Source organism: Hyalella azteca, unplaced genomic scaffold (assembly GCF_000764305.2).
Source record: "Hyalella azteca isolate HAZT.00-mixed unplaced genomic scaffold, Hazt_2.0.2 contig11938, whole genome shotgun sequence".
Taxonomy (NCBI): Eukaryota; Metazoa; Arthropoda; class Malacostraca; order Amphipoda; family Hyalellidae; genus Hyalella; species Hyalella azteca.
Genome location: NW_025941912.1, coordinates 70,039 through 96,083, shown reverse-complemented (window position 1 = coordinate 96,083; position 26,045 = coordinate 70,039). Strand labels below are relative to the sequence as shown.

Here is a 26,045-nt window from a genome sequence, read left to right as displayed (position 1 = left end):
GCGTGGACCAGCATCATCGTTATTATTATCCATTGACTATCAGTATCAACAATTTTCATTCTATTTCCAGTTGGATGCATTTTAGGAACAGAAAATAGATACGTAAGTGTAGTAAGTTCACAGGGGAAAAACATACAGTAATGTAAACTGGTTATTGAATGAAACTTCTACAACCCAGTCAGAGCCTGTCTTTCACTCGAACAATGGCAGGGCCCCAAAAAATCTTCAATTCAATCAGCAAAATGTGTAAACCAAAATCCGCTATCACCAGCAATGACTAATACACGCGACGTGGATAATATCATTATTTGTTGTAAGTTAGCAGAAAAAATTGAGTCACGAGATAAAGGCCCAAAGCTGTCACAAGTTACTATCTAAAGATACAAAGGCAAGCAAGGCTTAAATGTTCGCAGGGCGCATTTGCAACATTCCCAGCACGCATATTTTGATTGAAAAAAAACGCATGCTCTGCGCTTGAGATAAATCAGCAGTCTGGTTACATTTGCTGGAACTTAATAGCCACTATTGAACTATAACCTCGATATCTCGAACATGAGGCAACGCAAAATTACAAGTGTATCTCAGATACATATATGAAATTACTACCATGGGTTGCCAATCGCGTATTACTTCTGAGCAGCGTATAAACGCATCACAATAATGACACAAGAACTTAATGTATGATCATTGTGCGGAAGCAAGACTAGTGGTCGTGAACTCATCCTCGAAGGTTTTGATCAGCAAGCGACTGGTAACCAGAATTTAGGATAATAAACCAACTTCGGAACTTCAAAATTCAAAGAAATATCGATTTCAGCTTAGCTTCTCCCTCCGTCTTAGAAGTTAGTAAGAATTCAAACAAGCACCACAATCCGGGTAATCGCAACTGGAATTTCTCCCATCCAACTGTAAATTATCACTAAGGTTTTTTTCAAGCTACTCTCAAATAATTCTTTTCTCCTAGAAAACAAACAGGCGAAATTCAGCGCCTGCTTATACAAGTAAGAATCGATATAAATCGACAAGATCACGCACGATTATTCGAAAAATATCGACTAGTCCACCGTTGCGATAACGACGGTCTCCCGAGTGAAGCTGACTAGCAGGGAAGACTGAGTCATCCAAGATAAAATGAAGAGATCGTCAATGTCTCATTCCTAGAGACATTTTTAAGCTCGTTCTCTAAGACGGGCTGACCTTTCTTCATTGGGTGCCGTACCCAGTAGAGCCTGGGCTCATCGAACAGTTCCCAACCCTCTAAATGAATAGGTTTCATTATCTTGCTTCAAGACCTGTCATTACGTTAAATGAGAAATCAAACAAACAAAATCCAGAAAGTTAAAGACCCTAAACATCACCAATTACCAAATGGTCATAATCACTTTCCAACTTCCCGACCTCCTTATTCCTATCCTTACTCAATATGTAATTGCGAGTCTTAGCAGCCTTGCCAGGCCTCGCATTGATCACGTTAATCAGCATAATCTAGGTCATTCATATATCGAGACATTGAATTGGCCTGGCCATTGAATCCAGGCCTCGCCAAGCCTCGCATTGAACACGTTAATCTAGGTCATTTATAAATCGAGACATTGAATTGGCCTTGCCAAGCCTCGCATTGATCACGTTAATCTAGATGAAGTTAAGCAGGCGTGGAGGCAGAGGACTGGCCGTGCAGTAGCTGGTTGATCTCATCGTCACAGTCAGGTAGAGGTTGCCTCCAGTACCTCACGGAGGAGTACTCGCCGTGGTGCAACGTCTCGTGGCAGTACACGGGGAACATGTGGTGCACTATGTCGCTCAGGTTGCTGTACCTGCACACCAAGAGACTAATTAACAAGATCTTCATAGATTTGGCTACAGTGTGATAAAATGGTTGCGAAAGGAGATTAGGAGAGTTTAAATGTACATGTGTATCACGTGGTACATGATAGCACATCATGAAGCACATGGTAGTACCGTATATCGTCATGTACAGAATGAACTAAGGACAATTAAATGAGAAAACGCATAAGATATGAAAAAAGTACACGAGGACACGTAAAACCATAAGTAAACAAGTATACGATTTCATGCTTACAATAATTGCTTCACATTCTGAACAAATTACATAAAAATAAACATTTATAAATACAAATGTGCTATGAGTCAGAAGAATTCAGTAGACTCATGCGTGAATGAAGAAGCAGTAGGTAGAAAGGTACAACAATTTTACGTGTAGAATAAAGCACAAATAAATTATCAGTGTTGAATAAAGCACAAATAAATTATCAGTGTAGAATAAAGCACAAATAAATTATCAGTGTAGAATAAAGCACAAATAAATTATCAGTGTAGAATAAAACACAAATTTGCACGTATCCAGGCACGTATTCTCACCTTGCGCGTGCGAGTCTTGGGCAGCAAAGAAGCTTCCTCGTGCGCCTCAGGCCACACCTAACTAACACAGCTAGCCGTGTGTCGTGCTAAATACTAGCGCAATACACTACTGAGGTAACTACAGCAACTGGACTGAGGTATGATGGTGCGAAATGATGGTGCTAAGAAATGCAGTGAATTACTACTTCACGTAGAACGAGCATTGAAAGGAAAAAGCAGAATAAAAATAATGAAAGGTTTTGGAATGTGATGAATCATGCGGTATAGCAAATGAGAGTAAATTAATTGTGAAATAATGAGAGTAAAGAGTTAGGAACTGAAGAAGCCCGATACTTCAAACAAACCTAATGTACCAGCAAGTAAGGAGTGATTTGAAGATTGATTACAAGCAACTTTTAATTAAAAGGGTGACGAGAGATCTTGTCAGTTTCAGAGAGTGACGCCGTCATAATCAGAGAGAGCAACGACCGAAGCAACTAAAAAGCTTAGAAAATCAATATGAATTCTAGAAGTAAAATTAAACAAGCACACAAAAACACACACGAAGCGTTTAGTTTCATAGGGGAAGAATTAAGTCATTTCTAAAATATTTTCAACTTATTTCGTATTAAATTCGACTACCAATTCGTCTAACAATAGAGATAGAAGTGGAGCTTAGCTATAAGGGTTCTTACTAAGTAATTCTTACTTAAAGAAATTATTAGCATGTCAACGAAAATTATAACAAATTCAAGCGTTTTATTATGGACACAACCACTTAGGCTACGAGAGTTTGCACTACACTAGGTGTTATTTATTGATATGTCAAACATCATTACAGCTAAAATAGACAGGGAACTTACAACTATAGCAACACTTATAGTATTATTATAAAAGATTAAAGATCTAGAAATTAGCAGCAAATCAAAAACGAATTTGAGGCGAATTTGAACTGAAATATTGCACAAAGAATATGTATTGCAAAAAAAAAAAAAAAACAAGGAAAAAATGCCGCAACCCGTATCGAGACGAATCATAGAGAGGACGAACAATCAACAACAAATAGCATAGAATTTCAACAACAATAACGATGTTTAGCAACGATAAAGATCATTACCAATATATTCAATGCAGTTCGCAGGTACCGCTTTTCATTACCGTCTGCATCAGAGATAACTTTTTACGACAAATTCAGAGACTGAAGGAAACAAAAAGTAAATAGTCTACAATAAACTAAAATCAATGGCAGGCACGAGCGAGATGCCAAGAAGTTCATCTAAGAATGCGCATCGTGGGTCTATAGGCAAATGCCAAGCAGCATCTGGCCTGTCAGCGTGCATCGCGGGAACGTTTGATCATAGGCCGACAAAACACCAATTAGAATGACTGTATCCATGAGACTAGAAGCCTGAGCAACGTTGTATATACTACGCCTGTGAGCGTCTACACTCTACCCGTGAGTTTGATCGTGAGTCGATAGAATAGAATAGAAGTGTCGGCGTTGAAGAAATAGGCCCATGGCCTGTTATAGTTACGTCGTTAACGATCGTTATAGTTACGTCGTGACGTTAAGCGTAGTTCGGTGTTCGCTATTCAAGCGCAATATCAACGTCGTCCGTGTCGCATGACAGATCAGACGCGTCGTCATCATCGCTGTAATCTGTTTCAAAAATTTCCTCTTCACCATAGCAAGCATTTTCGTCACTGATAGCATTTATCTCGGAAGACAGTGAGCGCTCACTGGATTTATAACAGAGTTCTTCACGGCTTTCTTCATTGTTGTTGTTCGCGTAAAGACGTTCGTTGTGTTCAAAACTCCAGGAGTATTCGTGCGAATCCCTCACCGGTACAGCCAGCGCACCCTCACGTTTAATATCGGAAGAATTAGATCTACTGCAATTGGAAGTGCAAGAAGCATCGTCCGCAGAACAGGAACAAGTCGACCGTGAACACATAGAGTCAAACCGACAACGACCAGGGCATTCGATGGGTGTTTGGGGCATGCTATTTTTAATTGCAATGCGCCGATGGTCCTGAGACGAATTTACGCATGTTGCAGAATTTTTATAGAAACTCGGCTCACTGTGGGAATTGGAAAACGTGCATTGACCAGAAGATTCAGACCCATGCGAGTAGGCGCGAGAACGGCTAGGAGAATAAGGCAGTGAACTAGAGTTAATGCGGTTTGTACAAAGGGTTAGGTTAGAGGTATTAGTCTGAGGCATATCAGAGAGCTCGTCAAGGTAGAAAAATGGAGATGAATTTCGAGGAGAGTCTGCTGAAATGGAGAATCCTGATGACTCGTGAACATGAGAGCAAGATGATCGCCTAAAAGTGTCAAGCGACGTGTATGTGAGAGAATGATCAGGAGGCGGGCAAGAGTTTTCGCGTGGCTTTCGCTCCTTAGATGAAGCAGAGATCTCGTGGTTACCGAATCCATGGATGGATTTGTCATTATTGTCAGAGTTGCTGTTATTGGACCATGACCGAGAGAGTATGGGCCATAAACTTGAATATGACGACGTTAGAAGATTGTAAGAGCGAGACAGTAAGCCCGGCGTAGCAGACACGTTTTGCGCTTGAGACACAGAAGTCCGGGCGCAGTCGATGGACGAGAAAGTTGACGTTGGAGCGCTGCTCGAGAGCACAGGGCTAGAGGAGTTCACGGCAACACCTCGATCTCTTTGTTCTCTCATCAGACGGTCTGAGAATGACTCGTTACGATCAACAAGTGCAGCCGGTTCGCTCCATGTTGGTGCAGACATAGAATCATGTGTCGCTGGAAAACCTAGCACATCATCGTCTGAAATGCCACAAAGTTGCAGTGGCCCCCCGGCGTAGTCGTTAACCCCGCCAAACTTGGGACAAGAAGCCGAGGTGGTTATAAACACGCTGGTGGTAGTTGCAGGATTGGCTGAAGAATGAGACCAAGTGAAAGTGGAGACTACAGCCGCTTCTTCATCCAGGATGGAAGATTGTGAAGAGACGGCGGAGTGACAGAAGTGGGCCCGAAAGCGAGCGTGCGTCTCAGGGAAAATATCGTCGACCAGAGAACTGAGTTGCTCGTAACTGTGGTTAGGGTAGAAAAATCCTCATATCAGAAGAGAGAATAACTTAAGGACGAAACCTTTCGTTTGGAAAATAGTGCGAGGAACGAAAAAAGTATGAAAGATAAAAAATCTAATGGTATACAACAGAGAAAATCTTTAGAACATTAAAAAATTAAGTCACCAACTATCAGAAAAATTTGTCCTTTCTCGGAAAAAATGAATTCGGAAACTAATTCTTAATACGTGATAAGTTGACCATGCGATACAAATTCAGAATCAACCATAGTTTTACAAGTAAAGAGTCACTAGAAAAATCATGATCTATGATTCTACATAAAAGTGAACAATTAAGATAATCATAATAAAATAAAATAAAAATAAGATAATCATGATGAATAGAACATAATTCAACTACGTTCACAAAATAAACCAATGAGAGAGTAAAACATTGGAAATGCAATTATAAGAAAATTTGCTGTTCTTTAAAACATGGCCGAATTAATGCAGAAGAAACGCTGAACTCAACAGAGAAAAGGATAGAGATGAACCTACAAAAAATACGGAGGGAAATCAAGATAATCCTGCAAAATCCAAATCCTAATAGCAAAATCCTAATAGTTTCCCAAGATAATCCTGGGAAATCCTAATAGTCGAAAAAGTTAGCAGCGCACTAATTCGTCTTGAAATCTGTCTCAGAGCTTGCAAGTCGATACACACATTTTCTATTCCTTCAAGTGGCTGCAACTATTGTAAAAGGAAGGTCTTGTATTGTTGTCCTCAACTATTGTATTGTTGTCATATTCATGCGTTGGAAAGCAAGCCTCTAAAACATGGGGTTCGACAAGGAACATGAATGTATAATATTGCATATTTTCAGATTTAAACAGTTGAGCACCCTTTTTCTCGTAGGATATTATTGGCTTAAAGAGGAAGTCTGTCGTGTAAAAATTTGTAGTGTACAGAAGATATATGAAAGAGAGGCAAGAAAATCGAAGACAAATTTCTAGAAGGATATTTGAATATAGCTAAGAAATAGTGAAGACTGTTTTTCTTGTACTTAGGATACAACTCGTTGCTGTGCTGGTAGAAATAGTGCAGGTCGACCCTCTGTCTTATTTCCTCAAGTAAAGAAGCCGAGTAAGCCTTGTCAATAGACTTCACAATCGAGACACTGTACGGGTCGGACGAGCCCGTGGTGCCCACGGTCTCGTACGGCACACAGAAACACGCATCAGAACAGCCCGCCCCTTTCAAGTTAGGGGGCTCTTCATAGGCGATTTTGAAATTTCGCCCACGGCCCACAAAAACACGCGTCAGAACAGCCCGCCCCATTCAAGTTAGGTGGCTTTACACAGCCGATATTGAGATTTAAAACGGAACTATCTTAAGAGAGCAGAAAGAATTTCAGAAGCAACTCTGAACCAGTAGTAGACTATACTCATCCCTAGACCTTCAAAATTACCGGGAAAATTGAAATATATCATTTTTATCTCCGAAAATAGCGTTATAGTAAGTAAGGAATTTTTCATTACTTTAGGATCAGTGAACCCGGAAACGATCTCCTGAGACATAACGCTAGCATCTTCAAAAAAAAAAAATAATAATAAATAAAATTAACAGCTTCTGATGTCAGAATGATTGAGACAAGCTTCATCAGTTACCAGGTCTCGTATTTCTTCTTCGACGTGTCAAACTTTGCCCAACAATGATTACTTGTCTAAAGAGATTCTTGATCTCAATCTTTGGTTCTGGAAAATTGAGATAATTTGGCAGCCTCAAGGCCGTAAGATGAAAGGTACCTACAGACAGTAAACAGAATAATAAGTGCATACAGAAAATGAAATGTAAAGATAAATTTACACAACAAAGTGTTTGGACACATCGCTCGCCACGTACATAAGCATGCAGACAAAGTCAGAGTAGGAAGAGCGTGCCTCTGAGCATGTAACTGAAGCAAGCCGTAACAGAAAAATACTGTTTAAACAAATTTTATATTTACTAAAATTTCTCTTTCAACGCATCAAAATCTATTCGATGAATTATATAATTAATTAAAATCATAAATAAGAGGTTGTTTTAAAATCATAAATAAGAGGTTGTCCCCTAGTTTTGGATTTGTATTTAAATTTTCACTTGTGGTAGAGGTCTAGTCAAAAATAATGTTTTGATAATAACGTTATAAACATGTCTAATTGCTGCGTCACTTGTTTTGCCGACTGCAAAACTTGTGCGTCAACATCGTTACCTACACAAATAATAGGACTTGGTCCTTCAAATACCCTCCACCAAGTTAAATCGGAACACAGACCAGGGGCCATACTTTCAAAACTAGCCAAGTGAACGCAAGTACTTGCGCTCTATTTTATTGCCTATGATTGGTGAATTTTGCTTGAAAGGCCGTCAATGATTGGCTGATGAACTTACGATCTCTTAACTTTTTTTGAAAGTATAGGCCCAGCACAACACAGCAGCGGCTTGTGCTGCAGCGCCAAAATATCTAAACGTAGCGTCCTTCATTACGGCTTCCATCAGTGACATACAATACATGTGATGTGCAGAATAATCTTGTGATGAAATAAAATCATGCACGGATAGGAAGAAAGAGCTCCACAAGTACGAGACGAGTATATGCCACTGCCGTCCACAATAAGCAAGCTAGCTAAGCTTGATTTATACCCGTAGTCTTCAGAACACGACTTGTAATTAACAGAACATGCTCAATAAAGAGACAATACACAAGATGTACCAGTATTATCCCCAGTAAATACCTGTAACACCGTCCTCAGTAAAGCATGCAGATAAAATAAACTGGTACCTGTAGAGTGACACTTCGCTCATTTAAGTAACGCTGTCGACCGGTTTGCTGTTAATACGGGCTATGTTTTGTTAAACAAACCAGGACCTTTTTAGCACGCACGAAACTTGCTTGCCCTGGATGTGCATTATGGGCAGTGGTATGGTGACTTAGATTTGTAGGAAAATGACGTCAATAACACTAAATAAACCTGTTGGCAAGGAATGTGTGGACAAGCGGGTAACTCACGTAGACTGGAAGGTTTGGGTGGGCAGTGGTATGGTGACTTAGACTTGTAGGAAAATGACGTCAATAACACTAAATAAACCTGTTGGCAAGGAATGTGTGGACAAGCGGGCAACTCACGTGGACTGGAAAGTCTGGGTGAGCTCGTGCTTCAGTTCCCCCTTGTGGTTGATTGTGAACACCCGCGAGATCGGGATGCCCACGGCGCGGTAGGCCCAAACGTCCTGTGGTTCGGGGAACCGTCATAGGAGATAAACTTCACATACAGGCGCACAATGGAAGTTTAATGCAATAAACACTGCCAGAACTGACTAAATTAGCACGATTTCCGGCTGGTTCTGAATTTCATATTTAAGGAAGATGCAAGAAGCTACCAAATAATTGTCTCCATTTTATCAACTGCTACTCATGCCAACTGCACCAGATGATAGGAAGCATTTTTAGACATCTAGCCGATGATTATTATGCCTGACTTCTCAATTCGGCTCGTAAGTAAGTGTGAAATAACTAGAAAAAATATAACTCAGTACTCACTGCAGTGAGTGACAGAGCGCATTTTCTCGTCGACGAAAACTTGAGGTCACGGACGGACGGACATGGCGAGCACAATAGTGCATTTTTTCCATAAATGAGAAAATGCGCTAAAAATGGGAAGTAAGGAACATTTTTTCATCATTGGTAAATGCGATCGACATCATACGAGGAAGACGGGGCAACTCACGTTTATCCTGTTACCGTAGCCGGCATAGAAGGGGTTACTGGTGCTGGGGAAGAGAGCTTGGATGTCGCGCAGACACGAGATCTTGAACTCCTCAGGCTTGCGCTCGATCACCTCCCTGCACCAGGTGATGTAGTCATTAGTCGTGACTAGCAGCGTGATATGGTCAGAGTGTAGATGTGTATATCAGAGACAGAAACTAAACCTGAACTCAACTTTCCTCAGAACAAGCAATAGCATTCAAATATATAGTTTACTACTCGCAAATACATAATATACTCGTCGGCATAGCAGCCTTATATCATCGAATATCAACAGCAACCATGTAACTTATCTCCTACCATGAGTACCGTTCTCTTGTAGCAGGAGGCCGTCAGGAAGGCTCACCTGTGGAAGGCCTGCAGCAGGCTGGTGGGGTTGAGCAGCAGAGGGCCGTCAGGAAGGCTCACCTGTGGAAGGCCTGCAGCAGGCTGGTGGGGTTGAGCAGCAGGGGGCCGTCAGGAAGGCTCACGTCCTCCTGTACGATGGACCGCAGGTAGTCGCGGGTGATGCGCGCTTGGCCTGTGCATGCATCAATACAAGAGCTTCAGATCGTTGATAATTAATGAAAATCCTGCAATAAATCAGCCATATCTTCATCGCCAGAATTTGAAAAAAACATGGGGCTGGGATGAAGCCCGGATGATGATGCATCATCGCCATAATTTAAAAAAAACATGGGGCAAGGATGATGAAGCATCAGCAATGATGAATATCTGTCTATAGCTGAGCTCTCATTCCTAAGTAATAATAATAATAATGCAACGTGCTAGGGTATTAAAAGAGAAGTATTTCTAACGACAGCAGCGCAGGCTGACCTATGGCGCGTGCAGAGAGGTAGAGGAAGTGATATCCGTTATCTTTAATCTTGGAGAAGAGCTGGGCCACGCCGCCCTGGGACCAGTCCCTGCCGATGATGGGCATGAGGTGGCCCAGCACGTCGCTCTTCGTGATGGTGCCATCGATGTCTGAGACGATGATCTTCTCGTCGTAGTTCCACAGGTAGATACGGCACCTGTACATTGAAATAAATACAATAACATTCATACACAAACACCAACGCGTGAACTTACTAACATTAAAATAAATACAATAACATTCATACACAAACATCAACGCGTGAACTTACTAACATAAAAATAAATACTATAACATTCATACACAAACATCAACGCGCGAATTATTTACATATAATAAATACAATAACATTCATAAATTTACCAACATTAAAGTAAATACAATAACATTCATACACAAACACCAACGCAAAACATCCACACACTAATACCAAGAAACAAACATCCACAAACAGGAATAAACACGCATACATTAGCAAGCTTATGTGGTCGAACATTTTTTCTGGAGGAACCAACGACTCCTAGAAGTGGTACCTGCATATCGTGGTGCCCTGGTACCTGCATATCGTGGTGCCCTGGTACCTGCATATCGTGGTGCCCTGGTACCTGNTTAGTGTACTGCAGCCCATCACATTAGTACGGTAGTACACATTAGTGTACTGCAGCCCATCACATTAGTACGGTAGTACACATTAGTGTACTGCAGCCCATCACATTAGTACGGTAGTACACATTAGTGTACTGCAGCCCATCACATTAGTACGGTAGTACACATTAGTGTACTGCAGCCCATCACATTAGTACGGTAGTACACATTAGTGTACTGTAGCCCATCACATTAGTAGGTACAGTAGTACACATTAGTACAGTGGTACACTAGTACACATTAGTGCAGTAGTGAACATTAGTACAGTAGCGAGAACACCATGAAATACAACCGATACTCTACACAGCTATCATCTTAAAGTTTCACCATATACAACTTTTGTCTTAGAGAGCATTTTCTCAAATTTGAATAACTCTCAAGTTAAAAATGTAATCTGATATAAGTAGGAGAAAATAATTGAAACGACTAACTAGATACTCAATGTGTTCATATGTGACTAAAATAAAACTATGGGTGCAATTTTAGTATTTAAATGTCGCGTGAACATTGAGAGCCTCGCTGATATCATTAACAAGGGTCATACATTCAAAACTCGCTAAGTGAACGTAAGTACTTACGCTCTCTTTTCTTGTCTATGATTGGTGGATTTTGCTTGAAAGGCCGTCAATGATTGGCTGATAAACTTACGATCTCTTAACTTTGTTTGAAAGTATAGGCCCAGGAAGGAACGTACGATCTGTTGGGAGGTGAGACGGAGGCTCTTCTTGTATTTGCTCTGGGACTTGTTGGGGAGGTCGTCACCCTTGTCGGTCCCCAGGGTGGGGGAGTCCGGAGGCTGGTACGATCCCATCTCGGGGGTGCTGGGGGAGGACGTCTGGGTCTCCGCGGCCGTCACCTCCACAGTGTCATCTGACGCCTGAACAAACAAATCATGAAATTAACATCTGAGTTGTCTTTAATTTCTGTTCGTAATACTATAAATCATTGATACTACAACTATTTTGATTACAGCCCGTATCACTAGATGCCAAGCCTAGCAGGAACAGAATTGATGAAGGTCAATAAATCCATGCATAAAAGGTTAACCTGTTGACTACTTGAAGAAAGGTTCACTATTTCAATCTATAGACCGTAACTCTCGTTGTCAGGCTTTTAGATACAAACAACCTCAACGACGGGCAAAGTCTACATCGGACGAGGGTTAACGCGTTCGACTGCACTGAAAGTAACCTTTAAAATAACTTCCAATATTTAAGCCACCAGCTGGTGAGCTAGGACGGACCTGCAGCTGGTCGGGCAGGTCGGGAGGCGGGACGGTCTCGACGGTGTCGGCGGTCTGGCGGCGCCACGTGAACCACGAGTAGCCGCCGCTCACCGACGGGCTCCGCTTACGGGGCTCCTTCTTAGGCATGTGGTCCCGTACCAGCTCCTCCTTCACAACCTGGTAACAACCATAGCAATTCAACTTAACAAAGAAAATAATTGCGTAACTGATGGAAGCAAAACTTTTCTAAGTGCTCTCAGCACCTGCAAGAAAGCAATTACTTAGAAAAACAGATGCTCACAAGCGAGTTTTTTTCTTTTCTTTCCAAAAAATAGGGTACATAACAATTCTTGAAATAGTTTCAACAGTAGAATGACAGGAGCTACAAGTAAGCCTCCTTTTCAGATAAAACTACCATATTGAACAAACAGAAAAAACTTTAACAGTGCATTGTCTTACAAGGTCCATCAATGGCTAGCCTAAAAACGAGCAACCTATGTACTAGTAGATAATAATAACTAAGTAGACCAGCATTACTAACGTCAGGCAAGGGACGCTCAGCCTTAGTATTAGTAAATAATAATTAGGTAAACCAGCGTTGCTAACGTCAGGCAAGGGACGCTCAGCCTTAGTATTAGTTAGGTAGACCNCTGTCTCTTATACACATCTAGATGTGTATAAGAGACAGGGCAAGGGACGCTCAGCCTTAGTATTAGTTAGGTAGACCAGCGTTACTAACGTCAGGCAAGGGACGCTCAGCCTTAGTATTAGTTAGGTAGACCAGCGTTACTAACGTCAGGCAAGGGACGCTGGAAGAGCATGAGAGCGAGCAGCTGTGGTGCTGCGGTTGCCCAGTTGTAGTAAGCGCCGCCCAGCCTCACGACGAGGTCGGGACTGGAGAGCACCTCGGCAGTGTTGGCGCAGAAGTCGTCGTAGGTGACGAGGTTCTGTAGGAATAGCGACTCGGGCACCTCCTTGTCCCGTAGCTCCTGCAGGCGACCGCACAGCGACAGCGCCACGTCGTGGTAGCTTCTGCACACACATGTACAGCACTGTTGAACTATGCGCACATGTACAGTACTGTACAGCCATGCGCACATGTACAGCACTGTTGAGCTGTGCGCACAACTACGATTCTTACCCCAGTCACTCTCACCAGCGTCATTGCGCCATGTATGAAAGTTATGATGCTTACCACACTCGAACACATTTAAATACGAGTTACTGAAAATATTAGTGGACTACATGAATTAAAAACACATTAACTAACCACATATTCAAATACTGTAATGTAAATATACAGCGTATTTGCGCACGCTGAAATGATCAAGGAATTCAGCAGGCGATAGATTGTCTGTGTGTTAGTATATCATTCGTTGGTGTGATAACATAAGCCCCTTGCTAGTAAATAGCTCAACATTCAATGTAGCGATATCGACCATTTTTCAACGTTGGAATAAGGTTATTAAATAAAGTTCCCCAAAAAATTTACACTGGAAGCCTCTTTTCCAACAACTAATTCTACGTTTCTCCGTGGAAATATGTTCCCCTAGGTTCCTGCACTGACTTGTAGTCAAAGACAGGGTGTCGGGGTGAGGAGTCGTGCTCAGCATCAGAGTCCAGCCCCACCAGGCGGGTGTCCCCGCAGCTCTGAGGGGAGTGCGGCAAAGAGGGACCCTTCCCTGACTCCACGTCATCCTCAGGCTTGCTGCGACCTGACGGCAGAATTGCATTAGTAAACTGACGAAGAAAAATGTCATGCGTTCGAGTGAAGGATTACTACCTACCATGCTCGACTTGACCTTTGCCTTTCAACGTGGATTCAAAAGTTGCGACGTTACTCACGTTAAAAGGTCTTTATTTACCATCTCACATAAATAGAAATATACCTAAAAAACATGAAACAAATCTGTTATAATTAAAAAATCTTCAAATAGTGTCAAAAACGTGAGAAAAACTAAATAAAAAAACAATACACCAATAATCAAAATTACAGTGAAATGCACACCCAAATGCTGGTTTTGCTTGGTTCATTATTAAATTAAAACAAGCAAGTTGGGTGGAGACCAACCAGGTATGGGGACGCTAGCGGAAGCAGAGGAGCCCCCCGAGGCGGCAGAGAACTTGGGGAAGTAGAGCGCAGCCACCTCAGGGTCGAGGTCGTCGGGGTTCAGGTCCTCGAGATAAATCCCCTCGGACTGGGGATTGTGACGAGCCTTCTTCGTTGCTCTCATGAACGACAGCATCCCGCCGAACATCGACCGCTGGACTGTGGGCAGCAAGTCAATGTTAACACATACCAAGATGGACTTTTAAACATACAAACTTAGGTTCCTAGGAACCGTTCCGCCTAAATTACCTTTCTGCATAATAAAGTTCCTATAACCAGGAAAGAGGCGCATTCTACAGCGATCTCAAGTCGTAACAGGCAATAATGGCCTACACAACACATGCTATCTCAGATTAGAATTACATCCCAAGATACTTCTATATCGTCTCCTAAGTTGAAAAGTTCACGGACCCCTTGAATCGCCCACTGGGTCCAAGTAACGTGTCAAGTGATCTACTAATATTGCAGGACGAGAAGAAGGGCATTTTAGCTTAGGCGAAACTGTTGACTATATTTTAAAAATGGTTGCAAACAATCCAGCGAACAATCGTTGGTTTATCACGTATTTGGTGATAAACGCATAGAGTTTAATACAATAACTTCTACCTATGCTAGCTTCTTGTTCTGCAGCAGCAGCAGCAGTCTGCACCACAGGAGTGGCAGTCTTCTCAGCAGAGTCTGCAGGAGCACCTGACACATACGGCTGAAGTGCAGACAAGCCAGATCCCGCAGTTGCTGGGCTCTCCTCCGCGCTGGGATCGCCTTCTGCAAAAAATTGCACCACAATTTCTGATAAAGACACCAAAATCAAAATTGATTTTTAATAATAGTTAAAGAATGCAGAAAAATATAATTTGTCACACAAAAAGTCAATTCGGACTAAAATCTGGTCACGTCACCACAGCTCTAGTACTCTTCGATAACCCTTCACTTCTCTTCAATAGCCCTTCAAATCTCTTAAAAACCCCTTTACTTCTCTTTAGCAACCCTTCAGTTCTGTTCAACAGCTATTCTTCAATAAAACTTCCGGTTAGATAGAAATTCATCATGATATTAAATTGAAAAAAAGCAAGTAAGCTATTAATTTTTTTGACCTCACAACAAATTCCTGGTAGTACCGCGTAGTTATACCAATACCACCGAAGCGATAAATTGTGTGGTTTTACGTTAGATGTCGTGACGTGAAGTGACGGACCTGCTACTGCGGTTGAAGGAGAGGCGGCTGAAGAGGAGCTAGTGGAGGATGTGGTGGTGACGCCCTTAGGCTTGACGGGAGGAGTGGGTAGTTGTCCCCACGTCCAGTTCCAGTTGCCCTCAGCATCAGCCTTGATGCTCTGGTCGCTCACCTCCTGACGGTTGCGCTCAACCTCGTACTCGGTGTCTGACTTGATGGGCGTGCCAGGCCGCGACGAGTTCGGGCTGCTCAAGCGTATCGTTTGAATACATATTATTTATTAATAAACATATTATGGTTGCAAGAAATATTGTCAAGTATCTATTAAATTGAATCATAATACGGCAGGAATTGAAGCCTGATTATTATCAGCATTTTAAATAAGCATTGATGTGTTGCTGTGTAAAAATATAGCGGATTTAACACATCAGATTTGCATCTCTGGCGATTTCAATTGGTTCTTACCGAAGACGCAATGCGTGCGAGACCACAGATATAAAGGAAGGGATTACCATACCTCACATGAAGCAAAAATTAGAGCAGAACCTTCCGTATAATATGAATAAAGAAACAATACTCACAGACAGAGACAACACCCACAGACAGAGACAACACTCGTAAACAGAGACAACACTCACAGACAGAGACTAACACTCGCAGACAGAAACTAACACTCACAGACAGAGACTAACACTCACAGACAGAAACAACACTCACAGACAGAGACTAACACTCACAGACAGAAACAACACTCACAGACAGAGACAACACTCACAGACAGAGACAACACCCATAGACAGAGACAACACTCACAGACAGAGACAACACTCATGTACAGAGACAACACTCATGTCCATAGACAGAGACAACACTCACAGACAGAGACAACACTCATGTACAGAGACAACACTCATGTACAGAGACAACACTCACAGACAGAGACAACACTCGTAGACAGAGACAAGCCACAGACAGAGACAACACTCGTGTACAGAGACAAGTCACAGAGAGACAAGTCACAGACAGAGACAACACTCTTGTACAGAGACAACACTCACAGACAGAGACAACACTCGTGTACAGAGACTGCGGTACCTGGGAGGGGGGCTGATGTCGGTGTCACTGAAGGGGTGGAAGGAAGGGCCCAGCTCCGCGCACGAGATCTGCCGCAGCGACGCCGCCGTGTCACCGTCTACGTCAGCCTGAGAACACGGTGGACATGAGCATACGGTGGACATGATACGGTGGACATGAGCACATGGTGGACATGATACGGTGGACATGATACGGTGGACATGAGCATACGGTGGACATGAGCATATGGTGGACATGAGCACATGGTGGACATGAGCCATATGGTAGACATGAGACGGTATCATGAGCACACGGTGGACATGAGCACACGGTGGACATGAGCACAAGGTGGACATGAGCACACGGTGGACATGAGCATACGGTGGACATGAGCATACCGTGGACATGAGCATACAGTGGACATGAGAACACGGTGGACATGAGAACACGGTGGACATGAGCACACGGTGGACATGAGCATACGGTGGACATGAGCATACGGTGGACATGAGCATACGGTGGACATGAGCATACGGTGGACATGAGCATACGGTGGACATGAGAACACGGTGGACATGAACACACAGCAGACATGAGCACATGGCAGACATGAGCACACGGGCAAGAACAAGAGCACGGGAAAGCAATATGGATCACATAAAACTAACGGGAAACTGCGTGAAGACGGAACGAAGGAAACAAAGAAAAAAAATTCCAAGAAAACATTTTCTCCTGAACATCTAGAAAACGGCGAACGCTCTCCAAAAACAAAAAGAAACAGAGAATACAACCATGGCAGCATCATGCTATCTGAAGATGGTGACAACGAACGGAGGAGGAAGAAAACAAACGGAAAATTTTCCCAAGCAGAAAATTCTGCTTGGGAAAGATTCTAGTGCAGCGCAAATTTAAGACGTCATTTAATTAAAAAAAGACAGCACGGGGTTCGCTAAGCGTGCAAGGTTGTGCTACTAGGTGGGCACGGTGGGTGCGAATTGGGTGATCACGAAGGTGCGGGGTGGTTTGCCGCGGTGGGGCGAAGTGTGTTAGCATGGGCGGGTGCGGAGTGGGCCCGATAGGTGGGAAATGGGCAGGTACGGAGTGGGTGGGCCTGCTAGATGCTAAGTGCGTGGGCAAGGTGGGTACGGAGTGGGTGGACACGGCAGGTTCAGAGCGGGCACGGTAGCTCACCCAATGCCTGAGCGTGTCGACGAGTCCGGCAGAGAGAGAGGTGGGGAGTGGGGCGACTGTTGAGGCTTCCCTTAGAAGAGGTAGACTAGTCGAGTGTGCCACGCCGTCCTAAGAGGATTACGACAGACTTACGAACATCATGAAAGACTTACGAAAGTCCTGACACAGTTAAGAGGGTTACGACATGTAAGAGGAGCGAGGCATTCTGCGAGTACCATCACAAAGTAGAGAACTTTAGAGTTTGAGCACCAAGTGCACATCGATAAATTATTAACAACAGCGGCGCGCAAAACGGTCGTACAATCCGCGTCGAACGACTGACGAAGCCGCGACAGCATCGTGCATCAGCTGACCCAAATGAGAGCAGATAAGCGATAATCAGAGGCGGCGATCCATCGTGGCCTGGGACTGCTACGTCCCAAACAAATACCAAGGATACCAAGACGTTCGACCAAGCCGCGATAGACGTCCGACCAAGCCACGACAGACGTTTTACCAAGCCACGACAGACGTTTTACCAAGCCGCGACAGACGACCGACCAAACCACGACAGATGACCGACCAAACCACGACAGATGACCGACCAAGCCACGACAGACGACCCACCAAGCAACGTCTGCCCCAGCCACGACATACCTTGACATCGACGTCATCCATGGCGAAGACGCAGCCGTCCTTGATGCCATCACGGGCTCCTCCGACGGAGGCGAGGTCGGCCACCTCTGACGTGGTGGAGGCGTCACTGCTCTGGCTGCCCGACGTGCCCTTCTTCTTGCCGGTCACCTGCTGCAGTTGTTGCTGCTGCTGTTGTTTGTAATTCTGGCGGCGGCGACGCTTGCGACGGTTGCGCGACCCTGCCACATACACAACTGTTTCAGTTCTTCGCACAAACAATCGGGGAAAAAGTAAGTGAACATTACATTCATTGAGCGTAAACAAGATATTTGTACATCAGAAGATAATTTAGTTTCGTGGATTAACTGGATTTATTACTAAACATCGAGATTAGCATTCAAACGTTACGCGATCATTCATGCCTTAATGAACTCCCAGAAGTCTTTGAATGGGGTACACTCATCCCGAACAGAGCCTGTGTCTAACCTTTAGAATTGTCGTCAGGATCCTCCTTGGAGTCAACCTCAGACTTGGAGACGCCCTTTGTACTGGTATCGGTAGAACTTTTCTTGGCCACCTTGATGCGCGCGTTCTCGGCAGTGGATCCAGGCGAGTCGTCGCCGACCACCGCGTCAGAGGAAGGCTTGGACTTCTTGGGAAGCTCAGGCACGAGCTGGAACTGCTCGATGTCAGTCTGAGTGCACGTGTGTCGCATCACAAACTTAGAACTGTCCTGGCGAGGTACTCGGGACACAACACCCAGCTCTGATGACTGGCCCTTATGATCTGACGAGACGGCTTTTCCTTTGGAGTCTTCGCTTAAATTCACTTTATGATCGCTACCGGATGAATTTATAGGCGACACATCGACTACTGATGAACTAACCTGGCTCTCATGATCCGTTAGATTTAGGTGGCTCTTAACATTAGTTGAACCTACTTGATTCTTAATATCTAAAGAAGAATCAAGTTTCTCGTCTTTAGCATTCGAGTTTAATTTTTCCGGTAGACTAGAAGCATCCAATACGGATTCACAGGCAATATCAGGGGTGGTTCCATTTGTTGTGGGCACCTCGACCCCAGCAGCGTCCTGCAGGAGACCAGGCTCAGGATCCAGCTGGTCGGTCCTGATCCTGAGGATGCGAGTTCGGGGCGCGTCCTGCAACGCGTCCTCAGCCTCGAATCCTGAGTCCTGTGACCGAGCCTCTTCGTCTGACTTAGGGTAGTTGTCGAGACACGTCTCTTCGTCGACAGCTGCCCCCTCATCTTCGTCCAGTTCTTGGGCAAAGAAAGCCTCACCAGTCTCGCCCAACTTCATGTGGATGTCCACAGGCTCGCCGTTGATCTCAATGTCCACCTGCGCAACACGGAATTTATCAATAATATTCCAGTTGATTAATTAAAACAGCAATATTTTAAAAGTTATTAAATAAATCAAAACAGTATGAATTAAACCTAAAGTTAAATTTAAACTATTGTTCTATTCATTTCACGAGGCAGCATGGAAAGGGTGTGGATTGCCGAGGTGAACGAGAGCAAAATAAATGTACGATTGAAAAAAAAAAAACGAAAACCAAAAGGAAAACTCGCTTGCATTAAAAGTATATAAAGGTTATTGTTCACGATTGTACTTGATACGTTGGAGCAAAAGCGTAACTAATAATTCGACAATACCTACGTCGGATCATTACATTAGTTTATAGAAGCACAATTGAGTAATTCTGATCAACTTCATACCCAAAAATCAACCAAAGCTCACTTTTTAACAATCAACGGCAGTTCACTGTTAAACATGAAACAAGAAGCATTATGATGATAAAGAAAGTCAAGTTGAGGCAACGAAACGATGGCTGGCGCACAGACAGACGATGGCGCACCGTCAGGCGGTGACGTCACAGCCGGTCTATTGATCCCGGCTCAGCTGATTGCCGGGGCCGGCGGCCCTGCGTGGCACTCTATTGCGTGGCACTCTGCTGCGTGGCACTCTGCTGCGTGGCACTCTGCTGCGTGGCACTCCCAGCCGTGTTGCCTGCCACTGCCTAGCCCTCAGCAGTGCTGTACAGCACGGCTTAGCAGTGCTGTACTAAACGCATTAGCAGTACTTTCTAGCCCGCATCAGCAGTGCTGCACAGCATGTCTCAGTAGTGCTTTACAGCACGTCTCAGCAGTGCTGTACAGCACGGCTTAGCAGTGCTNCAGTACCTACTATACGTCATACCCCAGCAGTGCTGTACAGCACGCATTAGCAGTACCTACTATACGTCATACCCCAGCAGTGCTGTACAGCATGCCGGGTGTCACAGCGGTCACATGCAGCAGTTCGCCGCAACAAAGAACTGCGCCCAACATATACACGGCAACCCCGGCCGCGCACCTCTGACTCACCCCAGTTGCTTGTGAGCGCATGACTAAGCGCGGGACGTGAAAACGGTTTAACCAGAGCCCATACTTTCAAAAAAAGTTAAGAGATCGTAAGTTCATCAGCCAATCATTGACGGCCTTAATTTCAAGCCAAATCCACCAATCATAGACAAGAAAATAGAGCGTAAGTACTTACGTTCACTTTGCCAGTTTTGAAAGTATGGCCCCAGCTCGTCCAAAGTTGTACGTGAGCGTCAAAAACACTTTTATGCCTGCAACGCTAATTACGCCGTTGCAATAAATGTGTCAAATTGAGATATACCATCCATGTCATCAGCAAGATATACCATCCGACATCGTTCTGGTTTACTGGTTTCCAACCGGAATTAGATATCAGTTATTTGCCAGATCTTAAACAATTACTCGTTTATGGTAAATTTCAAGGTGTTGGTTGAGTTTGCTAATATACTTATTGCTAGGTAGTAATCCCTTTGGCTACTGTTTACTATGTATGATTAATGTAAGTGGGAGCAAACTGCAAATCTGCTTCGGACTGGTCTTATTGAAAATTATTTGCAAATATTCTACAAACATCAACTACACGAGACTACGAGACACCGAAGGCCACTGCACGAGACCATGCATTTAATTCAATGGAAGCAACAGTTTGAGTGCTACTGATTAAACAGATTCAAAGGCTCTAGTCTCGTTGAAAAAGAATGCAAACTTGTGAGCTTTACCCAGCACGTTCTCTGGCATGAGGCTTAAACGAAACGGCCTGATGAGTCATATTAGCGTACGGTATATCTACTTAAAAACTGGTGACGACAGCTGAGACAGTCGTCATAACGATTTTCGAGGAAATCCCCTTTTCATAACGATGGATTTTCGAGGAAATCGCTCGCAGCAGCCGCCTTCCTTCTGAAAAGCTTAACCCGCGTGCAGCGATCGATGCAGTGCCACACCTTACGGCGACCGCAACACGATCACCGTCACAAATCAGGCACAAGTTCTCTCCTAGTGTTGAATTATTCACTCTTCTTCTTTCTCATAGTTGGTTGTTGAACAATAAATTCATTATCTTGATTGTTTAGATATTCGAACCTTAAATAGTGAGTTAGCGTTCTTCAGTTGGGAACCTCTTTCCTGTTTTTAAGGTTCTTCTGTACGCGAAATTGTTAATAATCCTGTTGTCTATGAATTAAAATGCTCGCACTCAGAAATTGAGCGAGAATTCGTCTAAATAGCAATGCACATTTTGCACATGTGTGAATCATTATGACCCGGCTCGGCCTGCTAAGTCTAAGTCATAAGCATAAGACTTCAAGTAGACCAAATAATTTGAACTGAACAAAGACGACAATTTCACGGTCACACATTGATTGCTTAAACGATTACTCGTTCATGCAGTCCAAACGATGACGAAAATGTCATTTGATGCAAATACAAGAGTACCATGTTTTTGAATCGCCCTTCAAAATTTTTGAGCGAATTAAGCTGTAATGTATAAACAACCGCTGAGAAAAAATGTAATCCGCGACTTGGTAATTCATATTCTTCCTAGACGAACGAACAATAATGTGAACGAAGAAAAACGCGTACGAAGTATAGACGCGAATAAAGAAAAACACGAGCGAAGTATAGACGCAGAGATGATCCCATGCACCACCAGGATGAGCATCAGTCCACACCTTAAGTATACAACGCAGGACATATAAGCACACAGGCTAAAATCCCCTGAGTCAACATGGGCACCAGACCGACCTTCTGTGTCTAAGAAAATAAATAGTTTTTGCTCGTGAGCATAGAACTGTAATAAAAATTTACATCAAAATTACCAATAAAAATCGTTATCCCAAGCTGAATACGCACTTGGATGAGTCAACCGAGTACATGTGCGTTCATCCACATGAATCATGCAGCATATGCAGGTGTGATGTATTCATGGTTGCAGTTGATGAAGAACATTTGTAACCTTGATGGCGTAGTGCCATGTCATGTAACACAATTATCCTACACCTTCTATGGCCTTGACAAAACCTTTATTCAGTAACAATATTAATCCCATATTTTTTCCTTTATGTTCTGAAAGAAAATTACACTCAGAACATCCGTCAACTTACAATAATTCGTTCTTATTCTAATATATTAACATAACTGGCATATATTATTTGCGCAGGTAAACTCAAAAGGGCTTACCTACCTGCCTCAGTACGTAATTAAATATAAATAAGCTAAGCTTGACGCTAACTTGGTCATGGATTCTCCGCGAGCGTGATGGCCTCGATATGGCGAGCTTAAGGTATCAGTGCTACGAGCAAACAAATGCACTGACTGCGCCTAACTTGTCACTGATGTGCGCATCATGCGACGTCACATAGACAAGCTCAGGGGCCGTATTATCAAAACTTCGTTAGTACGCAAAATAGACTTACGAGTGGCGTTGCTATGACAACGTAATACTAGCGGTGGTATTATAAAAACATTTGCGCGGGAAAAACATTTACGCTTTTAGCTAAGTTTTGCGTACGAAAGTTTAGATAATGCCAAAATTAGGGTGTGCATACGTGCCATATAACTTTTTTTGTCGTAAGTACAGAAAGTTACGAAGTTTTGATAATCCGGCGCCTGCAGAGGAACCTCGCACTCGACACACTCAGCCATAAGTCGGGTACTGCAGTCTTCACCAGTAAACAACAAAACATGAACAGATCTGCTTGCTTCTAAGCCAACAACCACAGAAGATATAAATTTCCTCCTTATCTTTACTTTTACACAATATACTACATAATTCAATACATACAGGGTGAACCAGAATTAACTGACCATTTTAATTTGTTAATAAATAAAAAACTAAGAACGTTATGAATTTGAAACTTGTTTTATTTAAATTTAAAAGAAGAACATTTTTATGGTAATATTGTATCCTAGTTAAAATATTGTATCCTATTACAATATTTTATTATTGTATTAGTTAAAATATTTATTATGTATTAATAATATGTATTAGTTAAAATATTGTATGTAATATTGTATCCTAGTTAGTTATTGTATCCTAAAAACTAGGATACAATATTACCATAATAATGTTCTTCTTTTAAATAAAACAAGTTTCAACTTCATAACGTTCTTAGTTTTTTATTTATTAATAAATTAAAAGGGTCAGTTAATTCTGGTTCACCCTGTACAATACATCCAAATTACAGGACAATCGAACAATACCTTTGGCCGAAAATAAGAAATAAAAAAATCGCCGAATTTTTCTGTTAAAGTTTCCGGGCGTAATGCACGATCCGGTTTATAATCGAAAGTTTAAAACGCCAGTCCAAAATGTCTCTTTTGGGTTTGACCAAGTATAAATCCTCAAACACAAGCTCGTAGTCTGACTTGCCGACAGGGCGAGACCCAAGATTATGTTTTTTTTCAGAATTTTCACGGGGCCACGCTAAAATTGGCTCGGATCGGCGCATTGAATGAAAAATTGTGAAGCTTTAGACTGAGTTCAGTTTAGAACAATCCGATACATTTATGTTTGCAATACTTGAATTGGCAGAATAATAGGACAAATGATTAATTCAACCGACCTGTTAATAAGTTCAATCTGTTTGTTATAGCGTCTCAGGCGAAATACTATGGTGATACTAAAAGATGAATTTAATTAGTGTAGCAATACGCCGTCTATCATTTTTAGACTGTGCTGTTAACGAAAACTGATGAAAATGCGGTGATCAATTCTCAAGAATAACGTTAGTTCTGTTCATAACTTCATATTTCCAGCTTTTGAAAAATTGAAGGGGCAAATTGCAGTTAAAAAATTTGTAACATTCGGCAGATCCGCGAAAAATATTCAGTGTTGTGTAAATTCGTATACCTACTTTTATAATGAAACTAACTTCAATACAGTCACATGTCATTAAGTTACAAATATTAGCTATACGTATAGGTATTGCTGTGTTCAAAAAATGTATAAGAACATAAAATTTGGTGTCTGAGCCGCAACTTATAACAAATGATCACATTTGAATTCTTAAGCATGACAGGGATTGATGCTTCGTTCGGAACCATGTACAAGGTGATTGGTAGCGGCATGATAATAACCTTCACCACGAACCAGAGGCCGTACGTGGTGGGCCTCTTTGGGCAGCGGCTTAGGCAGTTACCATAAATGGTAACTTGACCTCGGGAAGACAACGAACTATCATGGCACAGGTAAAAAAAGAAACGAAGCCATGTCGTAGAGGTCGCTCATAAGAGACGACGCCACGATAGACACTGAAGATTGACGGGCAAATAACCATTCTTATAACACATACGTAACTGTTCATCACAGTTACACAATGCAAGCTTGGTTGTGAGATAATCCGAAACTATGCTCATGGGAAGGCAAACTCCAGTGATGTTCAAAAGTTAGAGCAATAAAAGAAAGTAAATGTTGAAGTAAATTTCTTCCGAGCAACTTTACGTGCCGTGTCCACCGCGACTAAGTGGCATCATAAGTCATAACTCAATAACTAAGAGCCAGACCTAATATCGCTAATTTTTGTCATGCAGATCACGGCATAGAAAATTCAGCATCGAAATTATTGGCGTGTTAAATCAACATTGAAAAAAGCAGGAGTATTTCCTGCAAGCGAACCAAATAATATAATTACAATCAGCACAATTGCTATATTTTGTGTCGGATTCTAAGAGATTTATAGATGACTCGTGCTCCAGTTGTGTTTTTGCTTAGTAGATCAGGTAGAATACTAGAAAAAAAACCATGGCCAGATGGGGCCGCGGTGCTGAGAAAATACAGGATCATGCGAGCAAGTACGCCTGATGTAACCCTAGATACGCGGTAATAAACGGCGAGGAAAATCAATTCAGAACGAAGGAGGAGACAGACGACTCTTACAAATGTAAGAAGGACAACACAGTAACAGAAGTAATATGGTAAGAGGTGGTGCAAGACAAGTAGAATTTGGTAACAGTAATTTTCATATAAAGAAGAAGTCCAGGTAAGTTAAGCACGGCACAGTAGATGACAGTTATGATCATTTAATAAAGAAGAGGATGTCCTGGGCCTGTACTTTCGAAACTCGCTAAGTGAACGTAAGTACTTACGCTCTATTTTCTTGTCTATGATTGGTGAATTTGGCTTGAAAGGCCGTCAATGATTGGCTGATGAACTTACGATCTCTTAACTTTTTTTGAAAGTATAGACCCAGGTAAGCAAAGTACGGCACAGCTTGCATGGCAACAAGGGCCTATACTTTCAAAAAAAGTTAAGAGATCGTAAGTTCATTAGCCAATCATTGACGGCCTTTCAAGCCAAATCCACCAATCATAGACAAGAAAATAGAGCGTAAGTACTTACGTTCACTTAGCGAGTTCTGAAAGTATGGCCCAAGGTGTCTAAGTAAGTTAGGCGTCAAGCATATAGCGCAGCTTGAATGGGTTCATTGATGCAGCTTTGAGCTATCACGCGAATGCTTACCTATACTGTATTACAAGGTAGGCTACAACGGCATGGGAATTGATGATTTTGATGACTCGAATTACTTGTTTATTTTTGTTATTCCCACGCGATCAAAATTATTCATAC

General features: G+C 42.6%; 1 protein-coding gene across 1 annotated transcript in view; it reads right to left on the bottom strand.

Moving 5' to 3' along the window:
- Positions 1–784: 784 nt before the first annotated feature.
- The window catches only part of LOC108678676 (phosphatidate phosphatase LPIN1), a 39,297-nt gene continuing 14,036 nt past the window's right edge, over positions 785–26,045 (bottom strand). Inside the window, exons 4-20 of the mRNA XM_018167135.2 lie at positions 18,584–19,454; positions 18,119–18,336; positions 17,483–17,590; positions 16,313–16,419; positions 15,239–15,462; positions 14,650–14,808; positions 14,005–14,202; positions 13,501–13,648; positions 12,728–12,965; positions 11,952–12,110; positions 11,403–11,585; positions 10,597–10,721; positions 10,024–10,220; positions 9,616–9,727; positions 9,170–9,284; positions 8,569–8,672; positions 785–1,814 (exon numbers count right to left, since the gene is read on the bottom strand). Of these exons, the coding sequence (XP_018022624.1) occupies positions 1,643–1,814; positions 8,569–8,672; positions 9,170–9,284; positions 9,616–9,727; positions 10,024–10,220; positions 10,597–10,721; positions 11,403–11,585; positions 11,952–12,110; positions 12,728–12,965; positions 13,501–13,648; positions 14,005–14,202; positions 14,650–14,808; positions 15,239–15,462; positions 16,313–16,419; positions 17,483–17,590; positions 18,119–18,336; positions 18,584–19,454 (3,438 nt within the window). The 3' untranslated portion in view covers positions 785–1,642. The remainder of the gene's footprint in view (positions 1,815–8,568; positions 8,673–9,169; positions 9,285–9,615; positions 9,728–10,023; positions 10,221–10,596; positions 10,722–11,402; positions 11,586–11,951; positions 12,111–12,727; positions 12,966–13,500; positions 13,649–14,004; positions 14,203–14,649; positions 14,809–15,238; positions 15,463–16,312; positions 16,420–17,482; positions 17,591–18,118; positions 18,337–18,583; positions 19,455–26,045) is intronic.